Raw genomic sequence first — 13,821 nt, 5'->3', positions numbered from 1 at the left:
TAGCGTGATGCCTCCAGCTTTGTTCTTTTTGCTTAAGATTGTCTTGGCTATACAGGCTCTTTTTTGGTTCTATATGAATTTTAAGGTAGTTTTTTCTAATTCTGTGAAGAATGTCAATGGTAGTTTGATGGGAATAGCACTGAATCTGTAAATTACTTTGGGCAGTATGTCCATTTGCACAATATTGATTCTTCCTATCCACGAAGATGGAATTTTTTCTATTTGTTTGTGTCCTCTCATTTCCTTGAACAGTGGTTTGTACTTCTTTTTGAAGAAGTCTTTCACATCCTTTGCAGGCTGTATTCCATGGTATTTTATTCTCTTTTTAGCAATTATGAATGGCAGGATTTGGCTCTCTGCTTTTCTATTGTTGTTTTATAGGTATGTTTGTGATTTTTACACATTGATTTTGGATTGTGAGAGTTTACTGAAATTGCTTCTCAGTTTAAGGAGGTTTTGGGCTGAGATGATGGGGTTTTCTAGATTGTAGGGTCATGTTGTCTGCAGAGACAATTTGACTTTGTCTCTTGCTATCTGAATACCCTTTATCTCTTTATCTTGCCTGATTGCTCTGGTTAGAACTTCCAATACTATGTTGAATAGGAGTGGTGAGAGAGGGCAGCCTTCTCTTGTGCCAGTTTTCAAAGGGAATGCTTCCAGCTTTTACCCATTCAGTATGACATTGGCTATGGGTTTGTCATAAATAGCTCTTATTGTTTTGAGATATGTTCCATCAATACCTAGTTTATTGAGAGTTTTTAACATGAAGGGATATTGAATTTTATTGAAGGCCTCTTCTGCATCATTCTATTGAGATAATCATGTGGTTTTTGTCATTGGCTCTGTTTATGTGATGGATTATATTTATTGATTTACATATGTTGAACCAGCTTTGCATCCCAGAGATAAAGCTGACTTGATGGTGGTGAATAAGCCTTTTTTTTTTTTTTTTTTTTTTTTGAGCCGGAGTTTCACTCTGTCACTCAGGCTGGATTAAAGTGGCGCAATCTCAGCTCGTTGCAGCCTCCACCTCCTGGGATCAAGGGATTCTCCTGCCTCAGCTTCCCAGGTAGCTGGGACTACAGGCATGTGCCACCATGCCTGGCTGATTTTTTTATTTTAGTAGAGATGGGGTTTTGGTTTTGCCATGTTGACCAGACTGGTCTTGAATTACTGACCTCAGGTGATCCACTCACCTCGGCCTCCCAAAAGCACTGGGATTACAGGCATGATCCATGGCACCCAGCCTGGATAAGCTTTTTGGTGTGCTGCTGGATTTGGTTTGCCAGTATTTTACTGAAGATTTTCACATCAATGTTCATCAGGGATACTGGCCTGAAGTTTTATTTTTTTGTTGTGTCTCTGCCAGGTTTTGGTGTCAGGATGATGCTGGCCTCATAAAATGAGTTAGGGAAGAGTCTCTCCTTTTCAGTTGTTTGGAATAGTTTCAGAAGGAATGGTACCAGCTCCTCTTTGTACCTCTAGTAGACTTTGGCTGTGAATCTGTCTCATCCTGGGTTTTCTTTGGTTGGTTATTTTTTTCCTGCCCCAATTTTAAACTCGTTATTGGTCTAATCATGGATTTGACTTCTTCCTGGTTTAATGTTGGGAGGGTGTATATGTCCAGGAATTTATCCATTTGTTCCAGATTTTCTAGTTTATTTGTGTAGAAGTGTTTATAGTATTCTTTGATGGTGGTTTGTGTTTTTGTGGGGTCAGTGGTGATATCCCTTTATCATTTTTATTGTGTCTATTTGATTCTTCCCTCTTTTTCTTTATTAGTCTAGCTAGCAGTGTATTTTATTAAGCTTTTATAAAGACAAGCTCCTGGATTCATTGATTTTTTTTTGAAGGATTTTTTATATCTCTATCTCCTTCAGTTCCACTCTGATCTTAGTGATTTCTTGTTTTGTGCTAGCTTTTGGGTTTGTTTGCTCTTGCTTCTCTAGTTCTTTTAGTTGTGAAGTTAGGGTGTTGATTTGAGATCTTTCTAGCTTTCTGATGTGGGCATTTAGTGCTATAAATTTCCCTCTTAACACTACAATAGCTGCGTCCCAGAGATTCTGCTATGTTGGCTCTTTATTCTCATTGATTGCAAAGAATTTCTTGATTTCTGCCTTAATTTCATTATTTAACCAGGAGTCATTCAGGAGCAGGTTGTTTAATTTCTATATAGTTGTGTGGTTTTGAGTGAGTTTCTTAATCATGAGTTCTAATTTGATTGCCCTGTGGTCTGTAAGACTATTTGGATTTCAGTTCTTTTGTATTTGCTGAGGAGTGCTTTTCTTTCAATTATGTGATCGATTTTAGAGTAGGTACCATGTGGCACTAGAAGAATGTATATTCTGTTGTTTTGGGATGGAGAGTTCTGTAGACACGTATTGGGTCCCCTTGATTCAGAGGTGAGTTCAAGTCCTGAGTATCCTTGTTAATTTTCTCTTATTGATCCAATAATATTGACATGGGGTGTTAAAGTTTGCCACTATTACTGTATGTACTGTGTGGGAGTCTAAGTCTCTTTATAGATCTCTAAGAACTAATTTTATGAATCTGGGTGCTCCTACATTGGGTGCATATATATTTAGGATAGCCCTTCATGTTGAATTGTTCTCATTACTATTGTGTAATGCCCTTCATTGTCTTTTTTCATCTTTGTTTAAACTCTGTTTTGTCAGAAACTAGGATTGCAAACCCTGCTTTTTTTTTCTTTCCATTTGCTTGGTAAATTTTCCTCCATCCCTTTATTTCGAGCCTATGTGTGTCTTTGCACATGAGATAGGTTTCTTGAATATAGCACACTGATGGGACTTGACTCTTTATCCAGTTTGGCAGTCTGTGGCTTTTAACTGGGGCATTTAGCCCATTTACATTAAAGTTAATATTGTTATGTGTGAATTTGATCCTGTTATCATGATGCTAGCTGGTTATTTTGCATACTAGTTGATGTAGATTCTTCATAGTGTCCTTGGTCTTTGTATTTTGGTGTGTTTTCTCAGTGGCTGTTACCAGTTTTTCCTTTTATATTTAGTGCTTCCGTCAGGAGCTCTTATAAGGCAGGCTTGGTAGTGACAAATTCCCTCAGCATTTGCTTGTCTGAAAATGCTATAAAAGCGCTAAGAAGGAGAGAGGAAGAAGTAAAAAGAGTAATGGGAGCTAGAGTAGATCGCGTTTTGGTGTAACTTGTGTATTCCTTTTATGAGAAGGTATATGCATGTGAGGGAATGTGTGGGCTAGTGTAGCTGTAAGGTTGCCTCGTAAAATTCAGGCTACAAAAGACATCAAAAAGGCATTTTGTAAACGAATATCCCATTATTTTCATATGCCTACCCTTACATTGAAATCTATGCCAATATTTTTCTTTTCTCTTATTCAAGTTCAAAGTGAGATAATCTTTTTTTCAGAAGACATGTTTAACAAAAAATGTTTTAAGCTGGAGAGGAGTGCTGAACTCATTTTTAAATTCTTTTTTTAGATTGTTTCCATGTGTCGCATATCGTCAGATGAGATTAGATTTATATCATCAGTTAGGATTATAAGCAGAATGCTTTAGTCTTTGTGCTTATGAGATAGGACCCTTTAACATAACCAGTTATTACATTGCTAGAAATACCATGAGATCAAGTCAAAATTCTTGAAAATCCTGCAGCACTTTGAGTTGTTGGTTCAGAAGCCCCATATCGCATAGAATAAAAATAATATATATATGTTTTTGAGACAGGGTCTCGCTGTGTCACCCAGGCTGAAGTACAATGATGGGATCATGGCTCACTGCAGTCTCAACCTTCCAGGCTCAAGCGGTCCTCCCACTTCAGCACTCCAGTAGCTGGGACTACAGGTGCCCCCTACTGCTCCAGCTAGCTTTGTTGTATTTGTAGAGGGGGTTTTGCCATGTTGCCTGTGGTGGTCTTGAACTCCTGGGCTCAGGTGATCCTTGTGCCTTGGCCTCCCAAAGTGCTGGAATTATAGGCATGAGCCACCACGTCTAGCCTTAAATTCTTAAAATTTGAGAAAGAATATAAATTTGGTTATCTGCAACTTGTGTATGATCATTTCCCCCATCCATCTCCCTAACCTTATCTGGTATCTCCTTGCTGTGTTTATCAGCCACACTGACCTTTAATGCTTTGAAATGACTAAACTCTATTTTACTGAAGAGCGCTGGTAAATGTTCTTTCTTTGCCTGGATGGCCTTCTAGTCTTTTTAAAATCTGATTGACCCTTGTAGGCCTCAGCATAAATATGATTTCTTTAGACGTACCTTGCCAAATCCTTGTTGTAGACAAGTTCTCCCCTTCTTGTCTTCTTCCATTGCAGAACTATTAACTTATAAGTAAATAATTTGGGGAGTAGGAGATGGGCCTGTTTTGTTTCCAACTGTATCTCCTAGTAAGTAGTTGTATTTCAGTAAACACACATCGAGTTAATGAATGCACATGTGATATTTGTATCCTTTGTTTTTTGTGGTTAAATATTGACCTCATTTTTTTCATTCAAGTCAAATGTTAATTTTTTTTTTCTTTTAAGAGTTTGGCTGAATTGGAAGTGTTATGTACTCATCTCTACATAGGGACTGATCTTACACAAAGAATAGAGGCTGAGAAAGCACTCTTGGAACTGATTGACAGCCCAGAATGTCTCAGCAAGTGTCAACTTTTATTAGAACAAGGAACAGTAAGTATTTGGTAACAGTGATTAACCATGTAAGATCAGTAGATGTATGCCATTGTTAGTGAACTCGTGTGTGTTAGCAGTGGTAACTGAGTGATATTGCCACAGGGTTTTTTTGTTTTTGTAAAACTGTAGTTTCACTGTCAAAGGGGTTAATCAGGAAAAGAATTGGAAAACCTGGAAAGCAAATTTAGGGAAGAGCCAGGAAATGAAATGAATAGTAATAGTTTCTTGATTACTTTTGGTCTCTTTTTATGTCTCATATTAGTGGGCAAAAACCACATTTTTAGGAAGTTGAATAACAACTTAAAAAAATCTAGATAGGGGAGGCAGATTGTAATTATCTCTGAAACATGAAAGGATAGTTCCAAAGCATTCTGATTATCTCTTGCCTGCCTCCCTCCCATCTAGATATTCATAGTCTAGACATTTATATTCATTTAGTAAAATACTTAAATGTAAAACCAGGCGTTGTACTGCCTACTTAATTTATGTACATGAATCAAAGTAGCTCTTTGTTTAGTTGGAGAGGCAGATATATAAATAGCTATGGAATGATTGCGGTAAGAGATTGTGTAGTCTAGAGCAAAGTTGGCACACTTTTTCTGTGAAGGGCCAGATAGCAAATGTTGTAGATTTTGTGGGCCAGGAGACAAAATGCAAGATATTTTGTAAGAACATCTATAGTAAGAGAAAAAACAAATTTCTTCAAAGTTTTATGGATGAGATTCAAAATATAATAATCTAATACAGGTTTTTTTAATGATACAGGTCTGTTAATAAAGAGAATAGAGCTATTTTTGGGAGGATAACATTTTGCTTAACTGGAGTTCCGAATTGTTTTCTATCGTCAACATTGATTGCAAATGTTCATATGTTAATGCTGATCTGTAATGAGATTTTATATTTGAAAGTATCTTTTCACATAGATAGGTACTATCAGATACTAATATCAGTCCATGAGCATATGATTATAATTAAGCACATGCATCGTTTAGAAGGCATTTAAAGAATTCTGTTAAATCTTGATATTTGCCTTTTAGTGTGTCATTATATCGCAGATTAATCACTTCCAATTGAAGATTAGGTGAGAGCTCTTAATTACACAGTTAAATGGATTTTAAATATGGAAATTTTCTTTATACTTGCATCAAGGTCTGAAGCTGGAGCTGTAGTTGAAGCTCAGAAAATATATCTCTGAATAGAGATCTCACTACTTGTTTTAACTTTTGACGATGTGGGGAGTATATAAAGCTGCCTGACATTACTTGCAATTCAAATGATGTTAGTTGTTATCAAAATGGCTTTACTTCACGGTAAGTTCTGCGTATAGGTACTAGACGCTTTTTAGGCAATTTTGTAATTTTAGGTTGAATTCATTAAGGAACATTATCAATTTTGCAGCAAAGGTAAGTTCCAAAGCCATTTAGTGTTGAACAATGGTGACTTTGTTGTCTCATTCAGAAAAATTTTAGCCTTATCCCTGAGCTAAAAAAAAAAAAAAACGCAGTAAAACTTTATCGCTGATAAGCTATTTAACTATTGTGTGATGGGACAAATGAGGATATTGTTTCCAATACAGAATATTCAGATACTGCTTTTTGATCTTGCAGAAATTCACAGAACTAAATTTCATAAAAGTGAATGAAGTCCACTGTTAACACTATTGATTCATTAACTTCTGATAGATTCATATATTTACTATACAGTATCTGCAGATGAATAATATGGTGAATAACCATAGGTTTTAAACATCTTAAATTTTTCATAAGCTTTGTAAATTTGTTCAGCTAAGTCCTTTTCTGCTCCATATGTTTTTACCACTAGTGTGACATATCATACCAGATTCTACCCCAGTTTATATTGAATTAATGCGTCCCCAAGTTCTTTGAAAATATTCTGGCCTGTAGTTCTCCCACACTCTTCATAGAGGCCAATTTTTTAGTTGCTTCACACTCAGCATTGACTTCTGGAACATACAGATAGTAACATTACAAGTATGAACATTCTAAGAAACATCTGTCCACTCATCATGAGTTAAGGAGACCCTTTCCAAATCATTTGCCTTGTTTTCAAATTGACTTTTGATGTTGTTCCAATGTCTTCAACTCTTTGAAGGCCGGGCGCGGTGGCTCAAGCCTGTAATCCCAGCACTGTGGGAGGCCGAGGCGGGTGGATCACGAGGTCAAGAGATCGAGACCATCCTGGTCAACATAGTGAAACCCCGTCCCTATTAAAAATACAAAAAATTAGCTGGGCACGGTGGCACGTGCCTGTAATCCCAGCTACTCAGGAGGCTGGGGCAGGAGAATTGCCTGAACCCGGGAGGCGGAGGTTGCGGTGAGCCGAGATCGCGCCATTGCACTCCAGCCTGGGTAACAAGAGCGAAACTCCGTCTCAAGAAAAAAACAAACAAACAAACAAAAAAAACAAAAACAAAAACAAATGAGCAAACAAAACTCTTTGAGCACTCGTTCCCACCAGAAACTAATAATCTTATTTTCTCTGCACGTGTAACTTTGGCCGCTGTAATAAGACAATGGTGATTTAATTAACTCATCCTTGGTAAATGGCTGTGTGATTGGCTGACAAATGAGCCACTTGGAAACTTTGGTTGCAGGCTCATTTTTTATATTTGTAAAGACAGTCTACTATGGTGAGATATCAAATTTTCTTTTTCTGACTTTTGATTTCCTGAGTTGGGACTATTGTGATGAGAATGATGGGGATATTGATTGCTTGGTCTGATATAGTCAATGTATATCATATTCTTTTAGGACAACTATAGTAACATTGCATAAAAAGCACATTGTTGGCTGGGAGCGGTGGCTCACGCCTGTAATCCCAGCACTTTGGGAGGCTGAGGAGAATGGATCACAAGATCTGGAGTTCAAGACCAGCCTGGCTGACATGGTGAAACCCCATCTCTACCAATAATACAAAAATTAGCTGGGGATGGTGGTGCACGTCTGTAGTCCCGGCTACTGGGGAGGCTGAGGCAGGAGAATCGTTTGAACTTGGGAGGCAGAGGTTGCAGTGAGCTGAGATTGCATCACTGCACTCCAGCCTGGGACACAGCGAGACTCCATCTCAAAAAAAAAAAAAAAAAAAAGCACATTGTTTTGTCATGTAATCAATAACAGAATGATCACACTCCATTGTGCCTTAAAAATTAGATATTTGTAGTCCACTTCTATCTTTTCTTATTTTGATATGATAGACATGCGCTGGTAATAACAAAAGATAGTGTCATGTCATGGCAACACCCATGGCTCTCTAGTCACTGTGGTTTATGATGCTCTGAGCAGCAGTAGGAAGCACTGAGTACCACATCTGGTCTCTGTCTTAACTGTTCAATTCTGCTGTCATGGCATGCAAGCAGCCGTAGGCAGTGTGTACATGAATGAGCATGGCTGTATTTGAATAAACTTTATGGACACCAAAATATGGATTTCATATATTTTTCTATCACAAAATATTATTATTGTTTTGATTTTTTGAACAATTGAAAAGCTGCTTGAAATTGTAGGAAACATTTGTAGCTTACAAGCCATGTAAAAATAGGCGGGATTTGGTCAGGGGCCATAGTTTGCTGGCCTCTGGTCTGGAGGAAAAAAGAGAGGGAATATCTTTGCAAGAATTTCTAGGGGATGGAGTGAATACCTAAACCAAATTTTGAAGGATGAGCATGCATTTAGAGAGTTTGAGTATAGTATTAAGATAATTGGGGGTCAGAGAATATAGGCAGACATGGGTTCCAGGGAACACGGAGGCCAGGGCGGGGAAGATATTGGAAGGACTCTAAAGGCTGTCGCGGTCAGAGCAAAGTCGAGAATGGAACCAGATGAATTTGAAGAGATTATCAGAGGCCAGATGGTGTAGGGCTGTAGACCATGGTAAGAGTACAGTATTTTATTTGAACTTGCTAAGTCATTTATTTCTCCCATTTGCTTATTGTTATTTGAGATGGCTGTCTACACCTCCCTCAATTAATGATTTCTTATGAGAGATTGTATGCCTGTGTATGTATATCCTTTTCTCTATATATGTATCTCAAATTGACATATTTTATCCCTTGTGAATTTGCCATTTTGGAAAACCAGAAGAATTTCTGTTATTGCTTAGAAGAACATTTCTATCATCATGCTTCGATTATTTTAATTCATTTGTGATAATAATAAATACAATTATTCTTTACAGACATCCTATGCTCAGCTCCTTGCAGCAACATGTCTTTCAAAACTTGTCAGCCGAGTCAGTCCTTTACCTGTTGAGCAGAGGATGGACATCAGTAAGTGGTTTATTTTGCTTTTTAACCAATTACACTCGAAAAATACTTTTTCTTTTGAATATACTAAACTGTTACTAGAACTGCAAATTTTTTGAGTCTGTCATTTTTTAAAACATGAGTGTCAAGTTTCATTTACTCATCTGTTAATGAATACTGATGTGTTACATAAAGCAATGTCTAATCAAAAAAGCATTTGTTTAGTAATAAACAATAACTAGCATTTTATTTTTTATACTGTTTGTTAAGATTTGTACTATCTCAGTTTATCCACCAAACAAGATTTTTGAGTTATCCTCATTTCATAAATGAGGAGATTAGATTTGACAGACAGGCTCTGTCACATGCCGAAGATCACACAAGTAATAGAGTTATGATTCAAAGCCAATGTGTCTGTTTAGAGTCCAGGCCCTTAGCCATTATCTTAACTTGGTATGCAACTGAATGACAGAATTTAGGTCTCTAATACTTTTCAGGATGCTATATCAATCAAAATCATTTGGGATATATGTAAAATAAAAGCAGGCTCTTATTAGGAAGATAATTTATATATGGATAAAAGAGCCTGGAACTTGAAAAAATGATTCTGTAAAGTAGCAGTACATTTTTCAGAGTTAATGTATTTTAAGTTTTTGTGTATATGTAAGTAGCTTGTATTTCATATGGACAAAGTTGTAGTAATTGAGGTATGAGGTTTTGTTGGTCATCTTTGTTCATATTAGAAATAGATTGTTAACTCATTTCTGTTCTTCAGGCTCAAGGTTAACATATTTCCTTATCAGAAAAATTAAAATGTGTTATATGTGGTGGATCTTTAAGTTTAAATTTGAATGGTCAAAATCTCACAATGACATGTCATTTTCCTCCATTTTGACTGTTATTTCTATAGGCACTTGGAGTCTTAGGTAATGCAGAAAGCCTAGAGAAGGATTTATCCACTATTGGACTTGTGTACTTAAGAAAGCAAAGGAAAGAAGCTCACAGTTTTAAAAATAAGTGTTCAAATAGTATGAAGCTAAGTCATAAAACTTGTGATTTTGTTTATTTTACTTTTCCACACACACCTTTTAAATAGACTTAATTTTTTTAGGGCAGTTTTGGGTTCAAGCAAAATTGAGCACAAAGCACAGAGAATTTCCATATACCCTCTGCTGCCACACATGCACAGCTTCCCAACTATCAACATCCTGCACCAAAGTTGTGCATTTGTTAACAGTTGATGAACCTACACTGACACATCATCATTAACTCATCTGTAATTTACCTTAGAGTTCACTCTTGCTGTTGTATTTCTATGGATTTTGACAAATGTGTTAATACAATGACATGTATCCACCATTATAGTATTATTCAGAATAGTTTTACTGCACCAAATTCACTGTGTTCTCTGCCTATTCATCCTACCCTCCACCACCCTTATTTTTTTCACTGTCTCCATAGCTTTGCCTTTTCCAGAATATGATGCAGTTGGAATCATACAGCCTGAGGTATCAGTCATACGTGTAGCCTTTTCAAATTGGCTTTTTTCACTGAGTAATATGCGTTTAAGATTCCTTCATGTTTTTTCATGGCTTGATACCTCATTTCTTTTTAGCACTGAATAATATTTTGTTTTCTGGGTGTACCGCAATTTATCCATTCACTTACTGAAAGGCATCTTGGTTGCTTCCAAGTTTTGACAATTATGAACAAAGCTGCTATAAACATACATATGTGGGTTTTTGTGTGCACAAACATTTTCAGCTCCCTTGAATAAATACTTTTGGAGCACAATTGGTAGATTCTATGTTAAGAGTATGTTCAGTTTTGTAAGAAACCACCAGACTGTCTTACAGTGTGGCTGTACCATTTTGCATTCTCACCACCATGAATGAGAGTTCCTGTTGCAACACATCCTTGCCAGCATTTGGTGTTTTCTGGATTTTGGCTATTTTGATAGATGTGTATTGGTATCTCCTTGTTTTAATTTGTATTTCTCTGAGAGCATATGATGTGCAGCATCTTCTTATGTGCTTATTTGACATCTGTGCAGTTGGCCCTTGAACAATGCAGATATTAGGGGCATTGACCCCCCTGCACACCAAAAATTCACTTACACCTGTTGACTCCCCCAAAACTTAACTACTCTTAGTCTACTGTTGACTGTAAACCTTACCAATAACATAAAAACAGGCTGATTAATCCATATTTTGTATGTTATATATGTTATATACTATATTCTTAGAATAAATTGAGCTAGAGAAAAGAATATTATTAAGAAACTTATAAGGAAGACAAAATGTATTTACTATTCATTAAGTGGAAGTGGATCATCATAAAGACATTTATCCTCATCATTTTCCCATTGAGTAGGTTGAGGAAGAGAAAGAGGAAGGAGGGGTTGGTCTTGTAGTCTCAGGGCGGCAGAGGTAGGGGAGGCAGGAAAGGCAGGCACACTGGGTATAACCTTATGGAAATGCTTCGTAATTTCTATCTGACTTTTTTGCTTTTTCATTTCTTTAAAAATGTTTCTATAAAGTACCAATCCATCTACATTCACTTTAAATTCAGTGCCTGTATCATGGAAGAGTCCACGTCATAAAATAAGTCTGGAATAATGGAAATGTTTCTGCTAGTTTGTCTAATGTTAATTTTTTTTTTTTTCTGGCACTGTTGTTTTTACTATATCTTCTCCCTCATCATGTGGCACTGGTTCAGAAGCACTCATCTCCATGAAGCCATCTGTAAATTCTGGTGTTCCTCATGTTAGATTCCCTAGTAGGTGTAGGTTTCTCCCTTGTGCAAAACTTAGCAATTTATAGGAAACTTTGAGCTTCTCTTTCAAATGAGGAATGTCTTAGAGGCTTAGACCTTTTGTCCCCTGGTACGTAGAGTTGAAGTTAGCAAATCCTTAAAGGCTTTTTAATAGCAGACTTCCAAAAGATTGTATTTAGGATTTTTAGCGTACTTTTAGTTTCAGATTTTCAGCTGACTGAAATATAGTATACAGTAGGTTAAGACTCATGTCTATGACTTTTACTTGAAGAACAGCAGTAAAGTACAAAAGTCTATATTTAGCCAAGATTTATTTCAGTAGAAGATAATCTTATCTGACTAATCTTTGAGATTGGAATAGGCCTTTAAACATAAACCTCAAAATTCTCATTTTATGGTAATGTTGGCCATTTCAGTTCCCTAAGTTTGGCATAGGAGATGGTGACCACACTGGTGTCTGACTCTTTTTCTGGATATTTCTTCCTGAAAAATATAAGAGCTGTTGGTAAGAGCACATTTGCAGTGATGATACTTGATCTCTGGTCTACAGAGATTTAGTAATTCCTTAGAAAGCTTCTTATGATCATTCTTAACCTCTCGGTAGCTAAAAGTTTAGTTGAAATCTGTAGGAATTAACTTCTGAGGGCCAAAAATGGGACTTACTTGGGAACAATTCTTAACATGATTAGTTAGCTATAATATAGTTTTATGAATTTATTGGACTGATCCTATACCTTGTGGTATATTTGTCCTTACTAAAGTGTTGTTTTGTCCTCTTTAATACTGCTTATAAACAGTAGTACCCATTGAAACATATATTTAATTTTTAAAAACTGTTTCATATGAAAACTACCTGTAAGCTTTATTAGCTCTTGAATTTCTTTAATATTCATATTTTGAAACCCTTCACTCTCCACCTTTTTTGCCATATCCACAGTCTCTTTCCTGATTTCCTTGATTGGCTCTGTTGTACATCCTCTGAAGTCACGCACAACATCTGGACACAGCTTCCTCCAACAGGAATTTATTGTTTCAGGCTTGATGGCTTTCTTGGTTTTTCTATAACAACGATGGCATCTTCAGTGGTGAAATCCTTCCGGACCTTCATGATGTTGTCTCTGTAGGGGCTCTCTTCCATAGTATTGACAATCCTTTTTGTAGAGTACCGTGTGTCATGAGATTCAAAGGTCATTATCATCCCCTAATTTAGAGGCTAAATTTGAGATGTGTTTGGGGGCACATAAACCCACTTTAATGCCCTTATTGAACCTCCTGGCGTTCTCAGTAGCCAGGGACGTTGTCCAATATGAAAAGAACTTTAAATGGTATTAAGGTACTTAATAACTTCGGGTCATGGACAAAACATCATGGAACCAGTCCAGAAAAAGGTTCTCTTCTAGGCCTTGGATAGCCAGAAGACTGGCAGCTGGTATTTATTTTTTCCCTTGAAGGCTAGAAGATTAACAGCTTTGTAGATAAGGGCAGTCCTGATTATAAACCTGACTACATAAACCTTGACTGTGGTTGGGACTATGTACAATCTAAGTGTGTGTGTGAATTGATAAATTTTAACTTTTTAATAATAGATTTGTGTATATTTTATGATAGTAAATGATAAAATAGAGTAGTATCTACTTTGATTTTATGCATTCATGACATACCTAACTTCTTATTTTTTAAAAACGTTTCAACACTATACCATTCGTCTGAGGTGGTTTTTTGGTTTTTTTTGTTTTTGTTTTTATTTGTTTTTTTTTTTTTTTTGAGTTTTTTTTTTTTTGTTACCCAGGCTGGAGTGTTTTTTTTTTTTTTTTTTTTTTCTTTTCCTCTTTCGATTTGTTTTTTTTTTTTTTGAGACAGAGTCTCGCTTTGTTACCCAGGCTGGAGTGCAGTGATGTGATCTTGGCTCACTGCAGCCTCTGCCTCCCGGGCTTAAGTGATCCTCCCACCTCAGCCTCCCAACTAGTTGGGGGCACAGACGTGACCACCATGCCTGGCTAAGTTTTTATATATTTTCATAGAGATAGAGTTTCACCATGTTGCCCAGGCTGGTCTCAAACTCCTGAGCTCAAGTGATCCACCCACCTCAGCCTCCCAAAGTGCTGGGATTA

At 36.7% G+C, this 13,821-nt stretch overlaps 1 protein-coding gene across 4 annotated transcripts in view; it reads left to right on the top strand.

The window, feature by feature from the left end:
• Window positions 1-13,821, top strand: part of RANBP17 (RAN binding protein 17) — a 392,711-nt gene that overhangs the window by 9,318 nt on the left and 369,572 nt on the right. For 3 of the 4 annotated variants that reach the window (XR_001830698.2, XM_017547691.2, XM_017547690.2), the window contains exons 2-3: window positions 4,525-4,671; window positions 8,869-8,959. Coding sequence is in view for 3 of the 4 variants with exons in the window: in XM_017547691.2 (XP_017403180.1) it covers window positions 4,525-4,671; window positions 8,869-8,959 (238 nt within the window). In the remaining variant the exon portion in view is untranslated. Of the gene's footprint in view, window positions 1-4,524; window positions 4,672-8,868; window positions 8,960-13,821 lie in introns of those variants that run through there. The other variant, XM_017547692.2, reaches the window with a different exon arrangement.

The sequence above is a fragment of the Cebus imitator genome, unplaced genomic scaffold (genome assembly GCF_001604975.1).
Source record: "Cebus imitator isolate Cc_AM_T3 unplaced genomic scaffold, Cebus_imitator-1.0 Scaffold200, whole genome shotgun sequence".
Taxonomy (NCBI): domain Eukaryota; kingdom Metazoa; phylum Chordata; class Mammalia; order Primates; family Cebidae; genus Cebus; species Cebus imitator.
This window is presented reverse-complemented; position numbering and strand designations above follow the sequence as displayed.